The 23,952-nt window shown below is 34.1% G+C and overlaps 1 protein-coding gene across 2 annotated transcripts in view; it reads left to right on the top strand.

Moving 5' to 3' along the window:
• LOC103044221 (sodium/potassium-transporting ATPase subunit alpha-1) overlaps positions 1–23,952 on the top strand; it is an 82,392-nt gene that overhangs the window by 10,196 nt on the left and 48,244 nt on the right. The window contains exons 17-22 of one of the 2 annotated variants that reach the window (XM_022674947.2): positions 1,128–1,251; positions 1,366–1,511; positions 1,615–1,745; positions 1,849–1,950; positions 3,896–3,987; positions 4,090–4,255. The exons of the other annotated variant lie outside the window; for it this stretch is intronic. Of the exons in view, the coding sequence (XP_022530668.1) occupies positions 1,128–1,251; positions 1,366–1,511; positions 1,615–1,745; positions 1,849–1,950; positions 3,896–3,987; positions 4,090–4,118 (624 nt within the window). The 3' untranslated portion in view covers positions 4,119–4,255. Of the gene's footprint in view, positions 1–1,127; positions 1,252–1,365; positions 1,512–1,614; positions 1,746–1,848; positions 1,951–3,895; positions 3,988–4,089; positions 4,256–23,952 lie in introns of those variants that run through there. 2 annotated transcript variants of the gene reach the window in all.

The following is a 23,952-nucleotide window of genomic DNA, read 5'->3' as shown; positions in this document are numbered from 1 at the left end:
TACTGAACGCGAGCGGCTGGTGGAGCAATGGAGACTTCAGAAGAGGAAACTCAGAGCTCAGTAGATCATTCACTCATAGTAAAACCAAAGAAACGAAGGAGTGAAGATTCTGACTGAGCTCTCTCTCTCTCTTTCTCTCTCTCTCTCTCTGACTGAACATAACCTGGAATCGGATTCATCCACTCTGAAAGGAGGCCGCATCACACCCACCAAGTTTAAAATGATTCTTCCGCATGCTCAGTGCAATTACCCATTCTCACCAGAGAGGCGCTAAATCCCCCAAATACCAAAAGTTTTAAACTTTTTACTTTATAATAACGAGATGTTGTATAGGTCATTTTTATGACATAATATCGCATAATTATGACATGTTCTCCTAATTAGAATATGTTTATTTTAGAACTATGACATAAGATCTCATGATAATGACATACTAATGATTTTTTAATAGTAATTGGCAGAAATAGGCTTCTGTAATCCTACAACCTCCTGCTTAAGAACACTCAAACTATTCTAAACGTTTCCCAGAAAACGTTTGTAACTAATAAAGTTGCAATAGTTGCAATAAAGTGATCTGATTAATAATAATATAAATAGATACTGACAACAAAATAAATACATTTGTAAATTGCATTTAGTATACTTACGCTGCCGGTCAAAAGTTTTAGAACACTGCTATTTTGTACAAAATCCAGTGTAAACTAACGTAAACTGCCAGGGCTTTAAGGAAAACAAATTAACTAAAAAACAAAACAATGTTAATGTATATTGTATATTGTTTAAAAAAAGGGGGGGGGTGATTTTTAGCAAACAATGAATTGTTTAACAGATTACAGCTCGTCTGTAGCAATGGAAATAAACTTAGTTTTAGAAATGGATTTATATTTTTTACATTTACAAATCCTTTGTCTGTATCAGATCGGAACCTGTTAAGCTTATCAGATACTAACTTCTGTTTACAAATCAAACAAAAACACAACATCTGCTTTCACTTTTCGGGGAGCTGATACTTCTTTTAGAGATGCTTCAGTGCCCCTATAAAAGGCTAGCAATGCCCCTGGTTGTGTGAGTGTAAAGACAATCATGCAATACGTATATATATATATATATTGTATTATATATTATAGGTACCTGCTATTTCATTGGCCTACGAAGCTGCTGAGAGTGACATCATGAAGAGACAGCCCAGAAATGCTAAAACAGACAAGCTGGTGAATGAAAGGCTCATCAGTATGGCTTATGGGCAGATTGGTAGGAGAAATTATTATGACCTTTTAAAAAATTAAATTATAAAACATAATTAAAAAACATGTTATAAAAAAATTGATCTTTCATTCTAATATCTGTTTTTTCTTTGTCTTTTAGGAATGATGCAAGCTACTGCAGGGTTCTTCACCTACTTTGTGATCTTGGCTGAGAACGGTTTCCTGCCTGGAGATCTGATAGGCCTGCGTGTGAACTGGGATGATAAATTTCACAATGATTTAGAGGACAGTTACGGACAGCAGTGGGTGCGTAGAGCACATTTTATTAGATTATCAGAAATGTAAAATTCTGATTATCAGTTTTACACTAGACTGTTATATTATAATCATTTTATTATCACTGTTACAGACGTACGAGCGCAGAAAGATCGTAGAGTACACGTGTCACACTGCGTTCTTCGCCAGTATTGTGATTGTGCAGTGGGCCGATCTGATCATCTGTAAGACCAGGAGGAATTCCATCTTACAGCAGGGAATGAAGTACGTTTACAAAATACGTTTAATAACATTAAAACATTTTTTAATTAAATTTAATTTTTCTAATTTATTTAAAAAATGTCTAATTCTCTTTCCTTTTCTTTAGTAACAAAATCTTAATATTTGGGCTGTTTGAGGAAACGGCTCTGGCAGCCTTCCTGTCCTACTGCCCAGGCATGGATGTTGCCCTCAGAATGTATCCACTCAAGTAAGTTTACACAAGAACATGTGTCTGTCTGTCTGTCTGTCTGTCTGTCTGTTTGTCTGTTTGTTTGATGGATTGATTCATTAATTGAATACATCATTGTGAATGTGCATACATTTTCATTATGCCCATTTTGTAAGATAAGCAATAACATTTTTATAGTTTTTAAAGCTATAAAATATATATATATATATATATATATATATATATATATATATATATATATATATATATATATATATATATATATATATTTGTCTTGAAATAAAACATTTTGTTAATTTATTTAGCTTTTTACTGTGAAAATTTAATATTATTTTTTTAAATATTTGTTTAAATGCTTGAACACAATATTCTACACTTTAGTTTTGTTACATCTTTTTATGTTACATAATTTATTTTGTGTACATGTCAGGGCCAGACAAGGAGGAGACTTGTGCAGATACGATAAAAATCTTTTATTAAAAGATTCAGCAGGGGTAGTCAAAACAAGCCAGGTCAATACCAGAGAAACAATGAGCGGGGAAACCATACCATAAACGGGAGACAGTCCAGAGTTCATACACGAGCAGAGAGTATCACAGAGTAGGCAAAACTCCAAGTGAGAAACAGTCCAGGTCATACACAGAATATCCAATACACGGGCAAGGCAAAAATCAAAGTCGGAAAAACACGGAAAAGGATCATACACGAAAATAACAATCAGGCAATGGAAACGCTTTGTAATGCAGGGTAGAACCAATACAATTACTCGGCGAGGAGTGAGCGTGAGCGTGGTCTATTTATACTGAATGGTAATCAGTACTCAGGACTTCCTGGAGGTGTCATGCGGTGTACCATGTGATCGGGAGTGTGTGTGATGTCATGGTGAGGTGCGTTCTGGGTATTGTAGTTGGAAGCTTGGAAATCGCAGGTAGAGCTGAGTGAGGGGAACACAGGTGTGCATTCAGCACCAGACATGACAGTACAACTAGGTATACACTACCGGTCAAAAGTTTAAGAACACCCCTATTGTTTAGTTGTCCAGTAGCTGCAGTGCTGTATGCTGTATTTTGTCATCTTAGTAATGACTTAATTACTGCAGTTTTTCATCTGTCAGACCTCTTATTGTTCTCTACACTACTGAAACTGAGACTTAGTACAATTTTAATCTGAGCTAAACATTTTAAACAGCTAAAGCTGCTGTTTCCATGTGGGTCAGCCAGACGTGACTCTTCCTGTAGCAATTTCCTGCAGTTTAAAAGAGTTTTTATTTGAAGGTGTAGGAAACAGTTCTCACTGCTCTCTGGTTTCATCTGTAATTTCTCTAAAGAAAATACTTCTACAATTAATAGTTACAGAGTGTTTTTCTCTGTGTTTCTGTGTTTTTTTCTAGTTATTATGATGATGAAAGTGTGAATTTACTGATTTACTACAGAAAAACACTTTGGAAATTGACATTTTCTTTTAAATCCATTTGAAAAGCTCTGTTTATTTCCATTGCTACCTACCAGCTGTAATATGTTAACCCATGTATTGTTTGCTAAAAATAACCCCCTCTTTTTAAAACAATTATTTAGAGACTAAACATTTTTTCCTGTTTTTTTTTTACAATATACTTTTGTACATTTTTTTTTAGTCCATTTGTTTTCCTAAAAGGCCCAAGCAATTTACTTTAGCTTACTTTGGATTTTGTAATATTTTACAGATATTAACTGGACCTGAAGAGCTTAAATGGCCAAAATAAACTGAAAAAATAGGTGTTTTTACTTTGACCAGTAGTGTAAATATACTAAATACAATTTAACCATGTATTTTTGTATTGTTATTAGAAAAATACCCTAAAATTGTATTAATAATTTACATGTGGATGCCATATCGTCTATCCCTCATGAATAGGGTCCTATGAAGTTTGTATGTCATATATATCGGTGACATTATGTTTAAAGTTATGTCTTATTCCGTTTAGGCCATGCTGGTGGTTCTGTGCTTTCCCATATTCACTGCTCATCTTCCTTTATGATGAGGCGAGAAGATACCTCCTTAGACGGAATCCAGGAGGTAAACACATCTGTCTTTTTAAATTATATTATATTATTATTATATAACTTAATGACTTTCTAAAAGCTATATCTCTGATCTGTGTGTGTTTTCTCTCTTCAGGCTGGGTGGAAAAAGAGACGTATTATTAAACCAAGGAGGAGTTCTCTCATTTCCCCTGAACCATCCACTCATTTCCATTACCCATCAAAAAGACTGCCTGCCAGTTTCTATTCCACAAATGAATTTATTCTATATATATCTGAAATAAAGTGTATTATAAAAAAAACGAGCTCTGTCTTTCTTCTCTTTTAGATCTTTTTATATCAGATTTGTATGTCTATCAGACTTATTGAAAAGCAAATCTAAACACGCACTAATTTATTCTGTAGTCTTTCATTTTTATGAAAATACATAAACAGAATGTGGATAGTGCTTTTATACAGTGATAAACTCCTAATCAACTCGCTACCTGCTTTAAAGACTCAATTAATCCGTCAGATACTAACCTCTACAACATGGGCAAGACCAAAGAGCTTTCTAAGAATGTCCTGAGAATGATATAAGACAATATCACAGACCTTCACACGGCTGGAAGGGGTTACAAAACCATTAGTAAGATGCTGATTTGAGAAGGAGACAACTGTTGGTGCTATAGTTAGAAAATGACTCTCAATCTATATCAATCTGGGGCTCCATGCAAAATCTCACCTTGTGGGGTAATCTTGATCATGAGGAAAGTGAGAGATCAGCCTAAAACTACATGGGGGTACTTGTTAATGATCTCAAGGCAGCTGGGACCACAGTCACCAAGAAAACCACTGGTAACACATTATGCTGTAATGGATTAAAATCCTGGATGATTCTGAAAGTGATTGGAAGATGGTGCTGTGGTCAGATGATACAAAAATTTAGCTCTTTGGCATGAACTCAACTCGCCATGTTTGGAGGAAAATAAATGCTGACTATGACCCAAAGATTACAATCCCCACTGTCAAGAACGGAGGTGATAACATCATGTTTTGGGGTTGCTTCTCTGCATGTACCAAAAAATCCTGAGCGACAACCTCCTTCCCTGAGTCACGACATTAAAAATGGTTCGTGAAAGGGTCTTCCAGCATGACAATGACCCAAAACATACAGCCAAGGCAACGAAGAGAGATGATCTGCAAACAGGACTGGATCAAAATTCCTCATCCATCAAAATGACGTCTGACTGCTATGCTTGCCAACAAGGGTTTTGCCACCAATTATTAAGTCTTGGACTGAAAAAATGCCAACCAAAAAACTTGACAACTTTAGGCTCAACCAAATTGATGAAAAAAACACATTGATAAAAAAGGGGCATTTAAAGGACAGTTTTATAGTCAGATGAGAAAAATATGGAATTGTCTAACCTAAATGATTGGAGGATTATAGTTGTGAGAACACTGAATCATGTGTTAAGCAGAAATGATGGACTATCTCAGAATTCTTCAGCATAAAGTAATTTAACTCTTTAGTTTAAAATAATTGGGCATTTTAATGACACAGTGACCCCAAACACAGTAAGTGTGGTGGTGTAGTGGATAAAGCTGTTTGACATTAATCTTAATAAGGAACATTTAACCCTTTGAGGTATGGTGGTGTTTTTTTTCGTTTTCTCACTTTTTAATTGTGTTTAAAGAGGAAATCTCTACACTTTCTTAACATTTTGAGTGTTTTACAGTTAAAATATGATGTAAGTAATGGAAAGAAGTGATGTAAGAACTGTAGTGTTTCTGTAAAGCTGGGTCTGTCTCTGCTAACACTGGCCCTGCTTTAGAGCTGCAGCCCAACCAGTACAGAGCCAAGAAAGAATAATAACTAAATAATTAATAATATTTAATAATAATAATAATAATTACTAAAAACACAATTAATATAGTCAACACCACTCAGTGCACAGTGCTCAATCAGACAAAATGCTTCAGAAATGACCTTGATGACTCAAATCTGCTTTAGTTCTGTGGTTTGTAATTTTGTAATTTCATATAATTAAATCTGACATTTTTAAAGAAATTCGCTCAAAAGAGAAAAATAAATTATCAGCTGTGGTATTATTTTTAATATATTTTATTTACTGAAAAGTTTAAAAGTTTTATATTACTTATATTATCCTGCTGAGACCCAGACCTTTGCTTGATGTGCATGTTTCATTTTTTCTTAGATATTTGGGATTAATAGGATCTAAAAACTAAACTTAAACTTTGTACAGGAAATTGTTTTTACACAAAATAATAATAATAAAAAAAAAAATATATATATATATACATATATATATATATATATATATATATATATATATATATGTATATATATATATATAGTCTGAATTGGCTGTAGAAACTTTTGACTGAGATTCACACCTTCGTATCGTATCATATTGAGTGTAATGTTTTCATGTGGCCACTAGATGGTACAGGCATGGTGTCTCCATATAAGGCCAAAGGGTCAACGTTTAAAAAATTAAGTATCATGATGCAGAAAAGCAGAAATATAATGTCCTCATATAAAGACACAGGGTCTTATAGGGTTAAATATTTAAAGATTTATGTCGGAAAAATATCAGAAAAATAAAAGTTCAATGAAATTAAAAGCCCAATATCGTTATGACATTTATATCCATGATGAGTGTATGTAAACTTGTAAACACTGATTGCCCCGCCTCAATTTCATGTCATGTGACCTCTAACAAAACACAACATTAAGTAAGTAAAAAGGTTCTTACCAGTTACAGAATAATTCTTGTGTCTGCTGTGGATTCATTGTGCATCAGTTCATCTAATGGAAGGAATTCTGCTGAGCCGACCTGAGAAAAGAGAGGGATATATACTGTAAATTTAAACCAGCTAATACATTTATTTTTGCATATTTCCCCCAAATTCCCCCTTTTATATTAACCTAATACACAGGATTCTGTTAATTTTTTAATCAATGTTACTTGATGCAGAGCACCACAAAATTAGTAGTACCATATTGTTTGGACTTATAATACTTATAATATTATATTATATAATATTATAATATTCTTTTTATAATTTTTTCAAAAATTGACAGTGCACCTTATGTATGAATTTTACCAGTCAGGTATTAATGAGCAGTAAATCTACTTCACTAAAGTACAGAGTTATATGGGTGAGTCTTCAGTGAAGTTTCTCCAGCACTAAGGCTGGGTGCAGCAGCATTAGCATTAGCATTAGCCGCTAACCGCAGCACTAGCTCTTTCACTGTTCAGAGGTGAGTATATTGGACTGTAGTCTGTGAGTTTGCCATGTTTAAACAAGTTACGTGAGACAAAGCGTTAGCTAATAGCACCCTAGGAGCACCCTAGAAGCGCAGCGATTAACTGTTAAGCATAAAAATAGCCAGTTTACTCATTACAATGGCTGCAGAACACTGTTTGCATGCTATTGTCTAAACCTGGCAACCCTGGATGTGAAAATAGGACTTGGGTAATGGTGATGAGCAGATTCAGAGATGAAATCCCACACAGATTCCTGTGACGTATTAGTTCATGTATTAGCAGAGGTGGAAAGTAATGAATTACATTTACTCACATTACTGTAATTGAGTAGATTTTATGAGTAATTTGTCATTTTTAAAGTAGTTTTTAAAATAGACAATTTTACTTTAACTCAAGTACATTTTGACACAAGTTTACTAATTTACTTCGCTACATTGGAAAACTCCCAATTACTGAGTAAATAATGAAATGCTGGGGGAAAACTAATTGTCTGAATTAAAAAATTGAATTTTGTTCTCCATGGCAGCGCAGCTGAACTTTTCCCAGCAGTGTTTATTACAGTTAGCGGGAGAGACAGCTGTGTACCCTGGGATCTGTTTGCGCGGCTCGAGAGAATCGCTGTGCATGCGCCGGCCAACATTTTTTTGTATGATTTTATGTTTTTAATGATAATTCCTTACGTTTTTATTGGGAACATTAAACAATCTGCTTGGATGTTAAAAAAAAACATGTACATAGCAGTTAAAGCATAGCAATGGCAAGTTAAAAAACGATGATGAACTATAAAAATACGGTTTATAGTCACATATATGACCATAACCTTTTAACAGTAAAGAAAAAAAATATATCATAGAAACCTATACCACTTGTTCTTAAAAAATGTTTTATGAGTTTTACAGCCTGACAGGTCCAAATTATTATGTGGAATAATAATTAATTAAAACAATTTAATTTATGATTGGTTTTTACTTTTTTACATCAAATAAATAAAAGTAACTATGTAACTTTTACTCAAAGTAAATTTTAAATTGAGTACTTTTTACTTTTACTGGAGTAGATTTTTAGATGGGTACTTTTACTTTTACTTGAGTAGAATTTTAGCAAAGTAAAGGTACTTTTACTTCATTACAATTTTTCAGTACTTTTTCCACCTCTGCGTATTAGTTCAAGTATTAGTTCAAGTAAGAAAATACTGTCTGAAGCTCTGCTGAACAGCTTGTCTGATATTTGATGATATATTCTGAGTTACTACAGAAAAATACAATCCTTAATGTAATATAATACAATATGATCCTACAGGTATTTGTTTAATGTTTATGCTCATTAACACCAGTGATGTCAGTAACGCGTTACTCTAATCTGACCCTTTTTTTCAGTAACGAGTAATCTAACACGTTACTATTTCCAATCCAGTAATCAGATTAAAGTTACTTATCCAAGTCACTGTGCATTACACTCTCTCCACCTCACACTCACACACAGACACACACAGACACACACACACTGCTCCCTTTCCCGTCACCTTTACAATCCTCCCCTGTCTCTCTCTCTCTCGCGCTCGGCGTGTCTTTAGTTTCCGCCTGTTCTCATTTTTCCGCCAGTTCTCGGGCTCCCTATCTCTTTATAAAGGCGTTTTTTCCTGGCCGCGTCCCAATTCACTAGCCAGGGCAGCGGTCTGCACAGCCGCAGAGCGCGTATACCGTAAAGACAAGAAAAGTTCTGACGCTTTAAATGAACGCTGTCAAAATTAAATACTTCTCAGTAGTTTACTGGTTTGGGTCCGCACTGGACAACGTCTGGGTCCGGACCCGGACCGCAGTCTGCATATATGTGATCCCTGGCCTCGACCATATACACGGTTCTGTTTTATAAAACCTGCAGAGAACAACAGGTTCAATGTTAAGATTTACAGTGTTAAATATTTCAGGTCAAGAAAGACTTTCTTTATTTTTCTTTTTTATAAAAACAAGTTTTTATGTTAAGTGAAATCAAGAAAGACCATATTTTATTTTTTATAAAAAAAATTATTTATGTTAAGTTAATTCAAGAGAAATGGTCTTTTATTTTTATATAAAAAAAACATATTTTTTCAGGAAATACTTCAACTTTAAATGTCTAGAGATACATTGTTGCTGTTAAAAATGCATTTTCCAATAAAGGGAGTTTTGGCAAAACTGGTTATAATGTTTATGTTAAGGCGGCGGGAGGTGATGTCTGCAGCTGCTGATAGTAACTAATAAAGTAACTTGTAAAGTAACTTAGTTACTTTTAAAATCAAGTAATCCATAAAGTAACTAAGTTACTTTTTAAAGTAGTAATGAGTAATCAGTAATCGGATTACTTTTTCAAAGTAACTATACCATCACTGATTAACACACAGCATAATGAATTAAAATCAAACTAATGTTTCCCATGTTTATTTTTATGCTAAAAAGCAAAGCTGTCACATAAATGAACTACACTAAAGTTAGACCTTCACAGCAGATTTTGTGTAAAAAAAAAAAAAAAAAAACATATTTAAAGATATCTGGTCACATTTTTGTTAAAGAACAGAAGGTTTTAGTCACACTTTGTATGTTTCAGTAGCATAGAAAACGTGGTGAAGATCTGTCACTGTTGGGATGTGGTGGGATAAGAGGTGATATAAATGTGCAGACGTCCTCAGATTCCTGGTTAATTATGTGGTGTATTTTATGGCGACATCTTTACAATTATGAAATCAGTGGTGACTGCAACATTTTCTGCCATAAAATCAAACGGAATAAACTCAGGCAATTTTGGGGATTTTGCTGCGTTGTTAATTACATCTTAAAAAGCTTCTTCAGACTAAAGCAAAAAAAAAAAAAAAAGTTTCTTTTTCTACTATTAAATGTTTTCTAGTTTGTCATTGTTTTCTATTTTTTCACACACATTTACATATTTTGATAGAAGTTGTATAATGATTCCAATGATACAAATCATAAGAATGGTCATGTTTATAAGACAAAGACCTCATGATGATTCCAAGCTAAAATTTCAATGTCATTTTATCAAAATTTTAATAACTATTTCACAATATCATTAAATGTTTTACATTTTTTTTAAAGTTTACAATACAACTGACTTTATTTTAACCATATTTTAAAAATGTTATGTGTCAGCTAGACTTACTGTAGAAAATGTCAGACATTTCAAAATAACAAGCAGCAAACTTTTGTTACCTTCTCAAATCTATAATCTCTTCTTTTCTATTTGCTAAAAGTGTTATTACTGGCATCCTAATGACAAGTAGGTGCTTTATTGTCCTTTTTTATATTAAACAGGCTGCATTTCCCCAAGCATATTGTTTCTTTAAAAAATACGTCAGATTTCTAGTCCCAGTCACACTCAATTATCAATTCTTAACAATTAAAGAAAATTATGATTTGATCAGAGGTGGAAAAAGTACTGAAAAATTGTAATTAAGTAAAAGTACTTTTACTTTGCTAAAATTCTCCTCAATTAAAAGTAAAAATACCCATCTAAAAATCTACTCGAGTAAAAGTAAAAAAAGTACTCAATTTAAAATGTACTTTGAGTAAAAGTTACATAGTTACTTTTATTTATTTGATGTAAAAAAAAATAATAATAATAGTTTTAAATGAAAGAACACAGAGGAGCGGGCGGAGAGAGGAGGGGTTTAGTGTGGATGTGAGTGTCAGACATGTGGATTGGGCATTTCTGAAAATACGAAACAAATCGCGTCCCTTATTGGATTACATTTTTTTTTTTTAATTCAGAAATTTTCTTTCCAGCATTTTATTTTTTACTCAGTTACAGGGAGTTTTCCAATGTACCAAAGTAAATTACTTGTGTCAAAATGTACTTGAGTAAAAGTAAAATTACCTACTTTAAAAACTACTTAAAAAATTACAAATTAATCATAAAATCGACTCAATTACAGTAATGTGAGTTAATGTATTCATTATTTTCCACCTCTGAAATGATTAATAAAATGATTGTACCATCATAAAAATGTTTGTTGATTAGGTTTAGTATTTAGTACTTATAAATGGTGGTTAATGGTGATAAAAAACAACAACAACAACAACAATAATAATAATAATAATAATAATAATAATAATAATAATAATAATAATAATAATAATAATAATAATAATATATCGCCAATGTTGTATTTTTTCAGCATGTTGTATTGTTTGTTTGTTTGTTTGTTCATTGTATTGAAAAATGATTATTAATTAAAGTTAATAACTATTTATTTTTCTGTTTATATTCATGTATTGTGGTGTTTTTATTCTGTGCTGTTTAAACAGATGTTTAGGTTTATTTAGATTAATAGTTTTAGAAGAGCATTGTAAATATTTTATTTTAGTTTTTATTTCAGTGTGTAAACCAACACTGTAAATACATATCTTGTAAATTATAAATATAAAAACAAAACACCTCAACTTAAAAATTGTTGGTCAGACTTTTGTCTTCAAGACTTTTTCCTCATTCAACAAAAACACACTTTTCTTTACCTTACCAGCATTATCAAATATTGATAAACATTTTTAAAAGAATCAGCAAACATTCAGTGCCTCCCTTATAGATTTCATTTAAAACAAACAATATTTAGGTCAAAATTAAGACTATCATTGGAAAAGCATTTAGACATTTTAATATGATGATGTGTTAATGCAGATAATCAACAGTTACTGATTTAGGTACTGAAACAATACAAACAAATACAAATATAAGTCCAGATTAAAGTTTAACCATAGAAAGCAATGTACTGTTTTAATCAGCAAAATATATATATTGTTTCTGTCATGCAAAAACCTCATATCTTTATTTTATATTCCAATCTTTCTTTTTTCTTTCTTTTTTTTCCTTTTTTGACAAAATTTCCTGGACCAATGAAATTAAACATTGACTTGAAATAAAAAAAATCTATTTTTTGATTCTGGAAATACAAGGTTTTTGTGTTACAGTAACAATATATACATAAGCAGTCCATAGTTGCTTTATAACATAAAATATTATTATTTTTTGCTTACATGACATTCTGAAGTCCAGCATTCGAAGTGCTTAAATCCTTTTGTGAGCCAACCATTCTCTCTCTCTCTCTCTCTCTCTCTCTCTCTCTCTCTCTCTCTCTCTCTTTCTCTCTCTCTTTCTCTCTGTCTTCTCTCTCTCTCTCTCTCTCTGTCTCTCTCTCTTTCTCTCTGTCTTCTCTCTCTCTCTCTCTCTCTCTCTGTCTGAGTCTGTCTGAGTCTGTCTACCTTTATACTCCATCAGCTCATCTGTGTGAAGGGGAGGAGTTTTGAGCAGAAATGGGAGGGGTTTATCTTCTCTTTAAAAGTGATTGACAGTTCAGACAGTTTTGAACAGGTAGGTCATCTGAACTTCTCAATGACAGACACTGTTTTTAACTGAAACAGACGCCGGTGACGGAGGGGCGGGGCTAACTGATGCTCTGAGAAATGTCTGTATAGTACAGAGAGAGACGACCCGCAGCCTGTCTGCTTATACTGTTCTCTCATATCTCCACTCAGCCGCACTGAAGGTCATCATTACTATCAGAGCGTTTATACAGGAAACTAAACCATCAACTAAATTCTTATTCTATATAATATACTATATACTAAATCTTTATGCAGTCCACACTTCTGCTGTTTTTCCACTCCACACTATTGACAATGTATTATATCTATTTATTTTTTTAATCTAATCCTTAAGATTTTTTAGAACAATAATGCCTTTAATTCAATATCCCTTTGCCTTCCACTCTTTTGGTGTTTTGCCAGTTCACACTTTGACGATGTGCTGTTGTATCTGGTCAGAGTATTTTTTTGGTCAATGAGGCTAAATTCTAAAAGTAGAAAACTGGGTGTAAAACTTATGGTAACACCTTATTTGGATGTCCCATAACAGGTCACTCATAAATACTCAGCTAAATGCAATATAATTGAATCTAACTTGATTCTCTATAGAACTCTAACCCTAACTCTAAACCTAACCTCAACCATAAATGAATCCTAAAACTAGTGTACTACCTTAATTTGAAGCTGAATCCTAAATTTAAACTGTTAAGATTTTAAATTGTTAAGATTAGAGCTGGATGCAGGGTTAAATTCAACAGGGAATTATTTACTTTAAATTTACAGTTAAGAAGTATTTCCTAGAGATGCAGTTGAAGGTTAGTTGAGCATCTATGAGGCATCTATAATGGATAATGCAAATAAAGTGTTAGCAAACCACATTATTTAATTTAAATTTATATATATATATATATATATATATATATATATATATATATATATATATATATATATATATATATATTAAATATAAATGAAATTCTGAAAAGGCAAAAATGAATTAAAAATAATTGCATGTCTTTTACACACAATTTTCTATTTTGAAATTTTGGTCAGAAAATTTATCTCATCTTGCTTTTCAAATACAAAACTTCAAAAACCTTAAAAGAAAAAGCATTGTACTTTTGTAATCAGTAATAAATATATTTTTTATGTCATGCAAAAACTTATTTCTTACTTTGTAACTTTAAAATTAATGTAACTTAAAACTGACTTTTATATTTTGTCAGAAAACTAATACACTTTATTAAATATCCATTATGCAGTCCACAATTTTGGTGATATTCTTTTTTTATTTTTTATTTGCCAGTATACACAGCATAACACTGCAATTCCACTGTTTTAAAAAGCAATGGATTTAGGAATATTATGAAATTATGAATAATCAGAGGTATAAGATAAAATAAATTCAAACAAAACTAAATGAAGACCTAAGAAAACACTATAATGAGTTCAACACAAATTATTGAGATAATCGACAGATACTGTATAATACGACAATAACATAAATAACATGACAGTTCTCTATAATGTACTATAATGCATTCATTCAAAAATATATGTATTCCTTTCCTTAATGCATTTACCATTTTTACAGCAGCAACTTCTGCACACTGTCAAAGAGGATGAATTATTATTTTTGGTTGCATTTGAATAAGAAACCTGTTACTGTCTATGTCGTATTAATGTTTAATTATTTAAATATAAGCTATGATTTAAAACATATGGATTAAAGCAGAAGCAGTGGATCAGTGCATTATTGGTAATGTTATGATATCAGGTTAATGTGACCTGCCTGCATGAACACCCCATCTGTCTATTTGTGCACAAACACTTCTCCCTCGTCCCGCGTGTTTAGGGAAGTGTGCTGCTCGCCGTCATTGACATTCAAATAATCTACCTGTAAAACTCAATACAGTTTCCTTATATTAATCTCCTCCTTCAGTCAGAATCCACTACAGTTTTAAACAAAGCACTTTTATGCTGTTTTAATCCAAGGTGCAGTATAAATTAGATATAGTATGATAGGACAAGGACTTTTAAGGTGCAAACACAACAAATTCTAAAAACAGTAAATGCAATATAATACAAAATACATAAATGTGCGAATGTGTGTATATGAAGCCTGAGTGATAACAGGGCCAAATATACTGTAAAAAAGTGATGCTGAAAGCTTTAAGCATTACTAATTCAGCTTTATTCCACACTAGCTGCCCAGTACATACCAGGAATTACAATAAATACATTTTATTACACTTTAATTTAATGAAATGTCTAATGCGTAATGCCAGACATGAGCTAAAGAGATATAAAGCCTCCAGTATTGAGCTGTGGAGCATTGGAACTGTGTGGAGGAATTGATGGGGTAGTGATCATGCAACATCCAGCCTTACTGAAGCTGATATGGCAGAATACAATCAAATGCATGCAAGTTAGAACAATAATCAAATTAAATCCAATTCAATTATTTGTATAGGGCTTTTTACAACTGATGTTGTCGTAAAGCAGCTTTACAGAAATGTGATCACAGGACAGAAAGAACCATGCAAAACATTAAACATAAAAAGGAGGAGGAAGAAACAGTAGGAGGACCAAGACTCACATATAAGGGAGACCTTCCTACCACTGATCAAAAAGCTTTAATTATGAATGTTAAAAATTCACTATACTGTACATCCACACAGGTCTAATATAGCCTATTTAGATTTATAGCAACACCAGCAATTTATATAAACTTTATGATATGATATGATGATGCAAGTGGAGAGTGAGCAACTAGTCCGAGGCATGTTTCACAAGTTTACTTACAGGCCAGGTTTGTGTTTGCCAACACTTACAACAACACATGTCAAATAATGAAGCACAAATACGTCATTATCTTACTTAGAGATGTTAAAATGTTGGTTTTCTATACTTTACTGGAGTAATTATTAGGTTTCAGACGATTTTCTACTTCTACTTTTTACATTTTCACACAATTATCTGAACTTTCTACTCCTTACATTTTAATAAAAACAGCCTCGTTACTCCTATTTCATTTCAGCTCGTTTTTATTCCGGCTTCTCATCTTTTAATAAAACCCCTATCCAGATAAATCTCTCCATCCAGATAGAGTGAATCTGATTGTGATTGGATGTAGAGAAGTATCAACATATACCATTCCGACACCCTATTGGTTTATACTTTGATCCATCACACCTGCACACATCAGAGTCAGAGTGAGTTTATTATTTATTTAGTGAGTGTGTCAGGTTTTGGTTATTTTGGCCTGGAGTTGTGGCCACCAGCAAACACTGATCCAAGTTCAGCAATAAAGTGAATTTAAAACATCCAACACGTCCAGCCGGACGCTACAATACCCTGTAGTTATAATTACAGCCCTCCGTACAGACTTTACTGAACTATCTGTCCAGGTAAATAACGTGGGCACAATATCCTTCTTCAATTTTCACATTCCAACCAGTGCCTTAAAGAAACACTCTTTTATAAAGTGTTCTCAACTTACTTTTGTGTCCATGTTAATCTGTAATATCAAATCAGAGATAAATTAATGTTAACACTACTGTTAAAGGTAGTGGTGTTCAGTAAGGTCCTTCTAACTCTTCAGAGAAAGGGTGACAATGGGTGCATGTAAATCATTACATATTTATATTTAATCAGGAAATATCATAGACTGTATATAGCTGGACAGAGCATCGTCTCTTAAAAGTGAAGCCACCACAGGTCGGGCGCCCCCTGCTGTTCGGTTGCAGAAAGCTGTGTAACTCCACCCATCCCCATAGGTTTCAATGGCAAAACAGAACAACTTTCAATCACGTTTTTTTCTAATATACTGTAATTCTACCTCCATTATTTAAATGCAGCAGCTAGTGTAACCTCTGCTTATATTGTCAAATTTTTATATCCCCACAGAATTCGTCTTTTTAAAACGTTATTCGGCTCTATTCAAAAAAGGTGTGTTTATGGTAAAAGGGCTGCTTATGGGCGGGACCAATAACAGACCGTCAGCTCCGCCCCGCTCTGCAGACTGTGACCGCGAGGCAGCCCTCAGGGGCAGGGTTATTTAAATGAGTAGGCTGTCTCTCCACAGTCTTTCTCCCTCCTCTGGTCTCTACTGCACAGACTCTGGTCTCTGAATCGCCAAAATGGCGGAAGATTTTGGCTTCATTTTCATTGAATGAATGGGAACGGCGACACGGCGTCCATCTTTATATACAGTCTATGGGAAATATATATCATAGTTATTGTAAACTATTAGCATATATTTTAACTAAAATAAAATTAATTAAAATAAAAAACGATATTAACTGCACTGCACTGATAACATGTTAAATACAGTCCAGCTATGCATGTAAGTGTACACTCTTGTAAGATCAGGCTCCCCACTGTAGGATATTAACTAGCTAGCTAGCTAAGCAGGCTACTCTAAAGAGCTATTTCTTGACTAACATTACTCCCCCCCAGGTCGTTTTAACGTTAAACCGAGAAAATAATCAGTTCAGGGTAATAAGTCCTAGCTGGAGAACCGGGTTTAGCTAGCTTGCTGTCTCTCTGCTAACGTCTGTCTGGCTGGGTAATATTAATATGGCTAGCCTTAGCTAAGCTAGCTAGCACAGCCTCATACATCTTAAACTAAAATCGCGATCTCTACTGATTTAGTGAATGCATTCATAGATAGATAGATAGATAGATAGATAGATAGATAGATAGATAGATAGATAGATAGATAGATAGATAGATAGATAGATAGATAGATAGATAGATAGATGCAGATGTATGTAGTCTAGTATGAAGATGAACCGTGCAGAGACTCAAGAGAACTCCAGACAAACTCCAGTCCAACTTCTTTAATATATTTACATTCTACTAAAATACCTTCATTTACAATCAGCATATATGCAGCTGAAACACTAGGGAACAGCCTAGTGCAAAATCCCAAATTATATTATCAACATTAATATTTTAATAATATAACATTATAGTCATTATGGCTTTTAGAAAAATGTGTGCACTATAGGACTCTGTGGCGCCGCCTAAGCTTTTGTTCTCAATGGCTTTATTTTTCCCCCTACATTACTTTTACTTTTATACTTTAAGTATTTTTACTTAAATACTTTTACATTTTTACTTAAAGAGTAAAAAGCTTGAGTTGATGCTTCAACTTCTACAGAAGTATTTTAAACCCTAGTATCTATACTTCTACCTTGGTAATAGATGTTCATACATTTTTACACCTTTTTTTACACTTTTTTAAATATAGTGGTTAAAAATCACTAAGACTTGATAAGGTTTACTGAAGCAACACAGAGGCTGCTGATATAAAACTCTGTATAAAACTCTAAATATTTTGGTTTGGAGTTCTGGATGTCGTCCAGCTGCAGCCAAATGGCCAAACCACCATTAAAACCCAGAAATAAACAGGGAGGGAGCTGGGAGGAGATGGGGGAGGATGATTGTTAGTAATCAACACAAAGCAAGCATTGTGTGCACTCTCACAACAACTAAATAAAGGTGCCACAAACAACTATTTACTTTAAATAGAATAACCACTTTTAGATCTTTACAAATCTGTAAATATCGGAAAAACGAAGGTGTGAGTGTAAACAACCTTTAATTAACCATGATATCATCTAAAGATTATTATTTATCTAATGAATATATCTTTAACTAAATAAAGGTTATTTATTGTTTTTATCAACAGTGGTTTTATAGCTTTTTTAGGTCCCACTATTTAAGAAGTATCTCTAATAACTATGTAGTTATACACTAAGAATCAAGTAATAAGAGTGTAACTAATGGTTCAGATTGTTAAAGATAATTACAGTTATACATAATAACATGTGTAATAGTGTAAGTTGAATAAGTTCACAACAGAGGAAACTCTTACTCTTCCTTTCCTTTCCTGGCAGTCTTGATGAGTGCCAGTTTCATCATAATGTTTTTAATGGTCTTTTTGCGGCTGCATTTGAGGATTCAAATTTTTAGAAATGTTTTCGGATTGACTAAGCTTCATTTTCTTTAAGTATTTTTTTATTCTATACTTAGTTAAGTAGTTCTTCTCATAATATGGATTTGAACATTACTCATATATTCACTATTTACTATGCTCTCAAACTTTACATTAAGAGACCAGAAATTCAAGTAATTAACTCTTGATGAGTTCAGCACAGCTGTTAACTGAAAGCCTGAATTCCAGGAGACTCTACCTCATTAAGCTGACTGAGAAAATCCAGCAGAGATGTGCAAAAGTGTTATCTCTAAGCAAGAGGAGCTACTTTGAAGAATCTAAAATATAAAACATATTCTGGTTTGTTTATCACAGTTTTTTTACTAAATAATTCCATATAGATTTTCTACAATGTAGAATATTTAAAACAAATAATGAATATGGTACAGTATAGAATGAACCAGTGGTTAATGGTGGGTTTGGTTTGGTTTGCTAGTAGAGTGTTGGTTAAGTGCTGAAGTCCAAGAACATTTGGTTAAATGGTGAAATGGACATACGCTTGGGTAGTAGAGCTGTGTTCACAGGCTTTGGTTAAATGCTGGGATCCAAAAACATTCAGATAATGCAACTGCAGTCACACTAATTACATCCATGGTTGCCATTTAAACATGAAGTATTTAGGCTTTGGCTTAACTCTGTTTCTGAGAGTGTAGTAGTTGAATATGATTATAAGGTAGGTAGGTAGGTAGATGGATGGATGGATGGATGGATGGATGGATGGATGGATGGATGGATGGATGGATGGATAGATAGATAGATAGATAGATAGATAGATAGATAGATAGATAGATAGATAGATAGATAGATAGATAGATAGATAGATAGATAGATAGATGTGGATACCCAATCATGAGTAAGTGTATTTGACAGTAAGTGAGGTTGGGGAAGTGATAGTGTAAAGAATTAAGAACTAAGCGGTTGAATAATAATATCAATGTGGTGTGACTGGATTAAACTCAGTCAGCAGCAGCATCCCATCCCCGATGGGAGGAGTTAAATAGTCTGGTGGCTCTTGGAATAAAGGATCTTCTGAGTCTGTCTGTTTTTTAATTATAAGTTAAATATGAACATTGGAGACTTAAAGCTTCGGTAAATGGAAGCAGTGGCTCTGAAATGCAGATAGAAAGAGCATCTTGTATTTGAAGTGCTGCCATATTGTGTCAAATCAAAACAACAACTCAAAACCTCCGCCCTCCAGACCTGAGTAGACAGTAAACAGTGTCTGATATCCAGGCTGCTGATTCTGCTGATTCTGCAGGTTGAGAGTATAGATTCAACTGAACCTTTCCTTTATAAACAGATCTCCCAAAACAATGAGTTATTAAAGAAATGGGTGAAATCCTCGCCCATAAGAATTGTGACGATCCCTTATACACCCGATACAGATATAGTTACAGCAGAGAAGCTGCTGCAGTTTAACTAGGTAGTTTTAGGGCTGTATCATATGTCTTTGGAAAGGGGTGCAGGTGGTGCAGTGATTAATCATTATTGTCCATTATTTAATACCTTTGTGATAGGGAGCTGAAAATAGCTCTTATTTGCTTTTATTTATTAGTTTTATTTTTCTGTCCCATCTTAAAGACTGCAGCCACTGCCATCTGTTGCACCCATTTACGGTGGAACAGGAAAATTAGCTAAATACAGTCATATGAAAAAGTTTGGGCACCGCTATTAATCTTAATCATTTTTAGTTGTAAATATTTGGGTGTTTGTAACAGCCATTTCAGTTTGATATATCTAATAACTGATGGACACAGTAATATTTCAGGATTGAAATGAGGTTTATTGTACTAACAGAAAATGAGCAATATGCATTAAACCAAAATTTGACTGGTGCAAAAGTATGGGCACCCTTATCATTTTATTGATTTGAATACTCCTAACTACTTTTTACTGACTTACTGAAGCACAAAATTGGTTTGGTAACCTCATTGAGCTTTGAACTTCATAGCCAGGTGTATCCAATCATGAGAAAAGGTATTTAAGGTGGCCAATTGCAAGTTGTTCTCCTATTTGAATCTCCTCTGAAGAGTGGCATCATGGGCTCATCAAAACAACTCTCAAATGATCTAAAAACAAAGATTGTTCAACATAGTTGTTCAGGGGAAGGATACAAAAAGTTGTCTCAGAGATTTAACCTGTCAGTTTCCACTGTGAGGAACTTAGTAAGGAAATGGAAGAGCACAGGGACAGTTCTTGTTAAGCCCAGAAGTGGCAGAACAAGAAAAATATCAGAAAGGCAGAGAAGAAGAATGGTGAGAACAGTCAAGGACAATCCACAGACCACCTCCAAAGAGCTGCAGCATCATCTAGCTGCAGATGGTGTCACTGTGCATCGGTCAACAATACTTTACACAAGGAGAAGCTGTATGGGAGAGTGATGCGAAAGAAGCTTATTATGCAAAATATATATTCTCATTATGCAAAAGCACACTTCATGCGACTCTGTTTGTGGCGTGCTTGCAGAAATGGCTTCTTTCGCTAGCTACTGAGATGAACTACTTGTGATTTTGCAAATGTAGTATCTTGAGCTGTGATGCCATGTAGATGCATGAAATAAGTCTTCGCTGATACTGTTCTTTGTATATAAGAAAATTTATTACAGAAAAAAAGAATAATTAGTACAAAAGATAACAGCATCATTAACAAGCAAACCGGTTTGCAGGGAGAGAGCTCTTTTCCCAAATCTGATCCGTAGCTCTCTGGCTGGAACAGCCTTTATGTTTGAAAACACCTCCCAGCTGGAAACACTTAACATACGCTCCTATAGCGCACATACATAGAACATACACAAGTTAGTCTGATGCAATGCATGGGAGGGGAAAGAAGTGCTCCCCCACACTAGCCTATGTTTAAGTTAGGGCTTACTCCATCTGTTCCCTGTGGTCCAGTGGTCATTCTGTGTGGAAAATATATATGATAATAGTGAATGTGTATGCTTAAATATACGTCACAAATAATAAAACTACACATTAAACGATGTCAATACAGTGGTTATCGTAGTTTTAACAAGAAAAACACTCAAATGTGTGGCCCTAACACTTACCCCTACCCCTAGATGGGCATGTGCAAAAGGACCAAGGAATATAATAGGATTGGGCTGTCTGATAAAGTAATCCCTTGCCAAAATGACTCTATTAGCTATTGTTGAGTAACAGTTCTTGATGCAGGGCTTTCTAATGTGATAAATGCTCATATCATAAATGAATGTAATGTTATTAAATAGCATGGAATACTGTAAACACAGGGAATGCGCTCAGATGTCATCTAGTGAACCACCTTGGGTTTTTTATTTTGTTGCATAAAACCACTTAATTACAGCGTTACCAGATAAAGATAATAAGTAAACTGTGTCAGAGCTACAATGGTTTAATAGAAAGTTGGATTCTTACAGGAGCTGTGATTACTGACGACTGAGTGAAAGAAACTGAAGTGAATCCCCTCCTCTCAGTATTTTCTGAGAAAAAGTCAAGTTGCAACTTACCTTAACCCGCATCAAAGGAGTTTATGGAATGTTTATGGATTTCCACCCTGGTTTTGAATACATCAAAGCCACATCAAAGAGCACACAAACATAACACAAAACATGCAGAAATATTAATATTTAAATCCTCCTTTAAATATATCAAATATACTTTTGTGTGGTAACTATTTTTTTGAATGTGCTGCAGACCTGAAATGCAGAAATGGGTGTTTTAATAATAATTATTAAATTAAATCATGAAGTTAATCAAATAAATCATGAACATCTCAGGCTCATATGGTCTGCAATCAATTGAAAGTCTAAGGGAAATGTTAGAAACACTTTTTTTTGCATGACTGAGTAGACTAACTATGGGATCACTATCTTTTTTAGGGCATGTCTTTTTAATCAAGACAATACAAAACCACATGCTGCACACATTACAAAGACATGGCTGTGAGAATGAGTCTCGACCTGTCCCTATTAGAGAATATGTTAAGAATTGCAATTGGAAATGCTGTGAGGACTCTGCACCGTTCCAGTTAAAACATCACCTGAAAGAGTTCATTGCTTTGTATCCTCTGCGCCAAAACATTTTTTAAATGTTGTGAGAAAGAATAGAAACATTGTGGTACATTTACAACTTTTTATGGGATTGTGCTGCAGGCCTGAAATGCAGAAATGGGTGTTTTAATAATTAAAAATGATTAAAACACCCATTTTTGCTTTTTTCCTGCTGTTCCTACTTTCTGTTCGAGCTGATCTGCGCATCATCTCTGCACACGCTGTAAGGTAAGATAAGGACCAATTAAATCATTCAATGCTTTAAGAATTCTAATTAAAAGCTGATTTAAAGCAGACAAAACGTTATTTTGAGAAGATACTAACATTAATTTAAAAAAACTAACTTCGTATCATTTAGGTCAGGGGTGTCCAAACTACGGCTCGTGGGTCATTTGCGGCCTGTTTCCTTTTTTAAAGCGGCCCGCAAGGTATTTTAGAAATAGAATGAAAGTTGGCCCGCTGTTAAGCAGGTTTTTATAAAGTGAGATTCAAAGTTTGAACGCTAGGTGTCAGAAACGGGCCAAAGAGTCGGAGAGAGTGCGCATTTCTAGCGCAGAAAAACTGGCCAAAGAGTCTAAAAGCGGAGAGGGTGCGTATTTTTAGCGCAGAAAATCGGGCTAAAGAGTCTAAAAGTGGAGAGGGTGCGCATTTCTAGCGCAGAAAAATAGGGCAAAGAGTCTAAAAGTGGAGAGGGTGTGCATTTCTAGCGCAGAAAAACAGGACAAAGAGTCTAAAAGCGGAGAGGGTGCGTATTTTTAGCGCAGAAAATCGGGCCAAAGAGTCTAAAAGTGGAGAGGGTGCGCATTTCTAGCACAGAAAAATAGGGCAAAGAGTCTAAAAGTGGAGAGGGTGTGCATTTCTAGCGCAGAAAATCGGGCCAAAGAGTCTAAAAGTGGAGAGGGTGTGCGTTTCTAGCGCAGAAAAACAGGCCAAAGAGTCTAAAAGGGGGGGCTGCGCATTTCTAGCGCAGAAAAACAGGCCAAAGAGTCTAAAACCGGAGAGGATGCGCCTTTCTAGCACAGAAAAAAGGGGCAAAAGAGTCTAAAAGCGGAGAGAGTGCGCATTTCTAGCGCAAAAAAAGGGGCCAAAGAGTCTAAAAGTTGCCGTAATTAAGAAGTCTTAGTTTACTCAACACTGTCAAAGATAAAGATAGTAAGTCCAGTAAAATGGTGTGTAAATGAAAGTAATCAGGAAAATGTATTATTTAAAGTGGTATATTTCATTATTTGTTATATTACAGAGTCTTTGACCCATGACTTCAAATATATTTCTCCTTCTGGCCCCCAACAAAAAAAGTTTGGACACCCCTGATTTAGGTGGACAATCTGAGCCACAAACTCGT

Source organism: Astyanax mexicanus, chromosome 21 (assembly GCF_023375975.1).
Source record: "Astyanax mexicanus isolate ESR-SI-001 chromosome 21, AstMex3_surface, whole genome shotgun sequence".
NCBI lineage: Eukaryota > Metazoa > Chordata > Actinopteri > Characiformes > Acestrorhamphidae > Astyanax > Astyanax mexicanus.
Note: the sequence above shows the minus strand (reverse complement) of the source record. Positions and strands in the feature narration are given on the sequence as shown.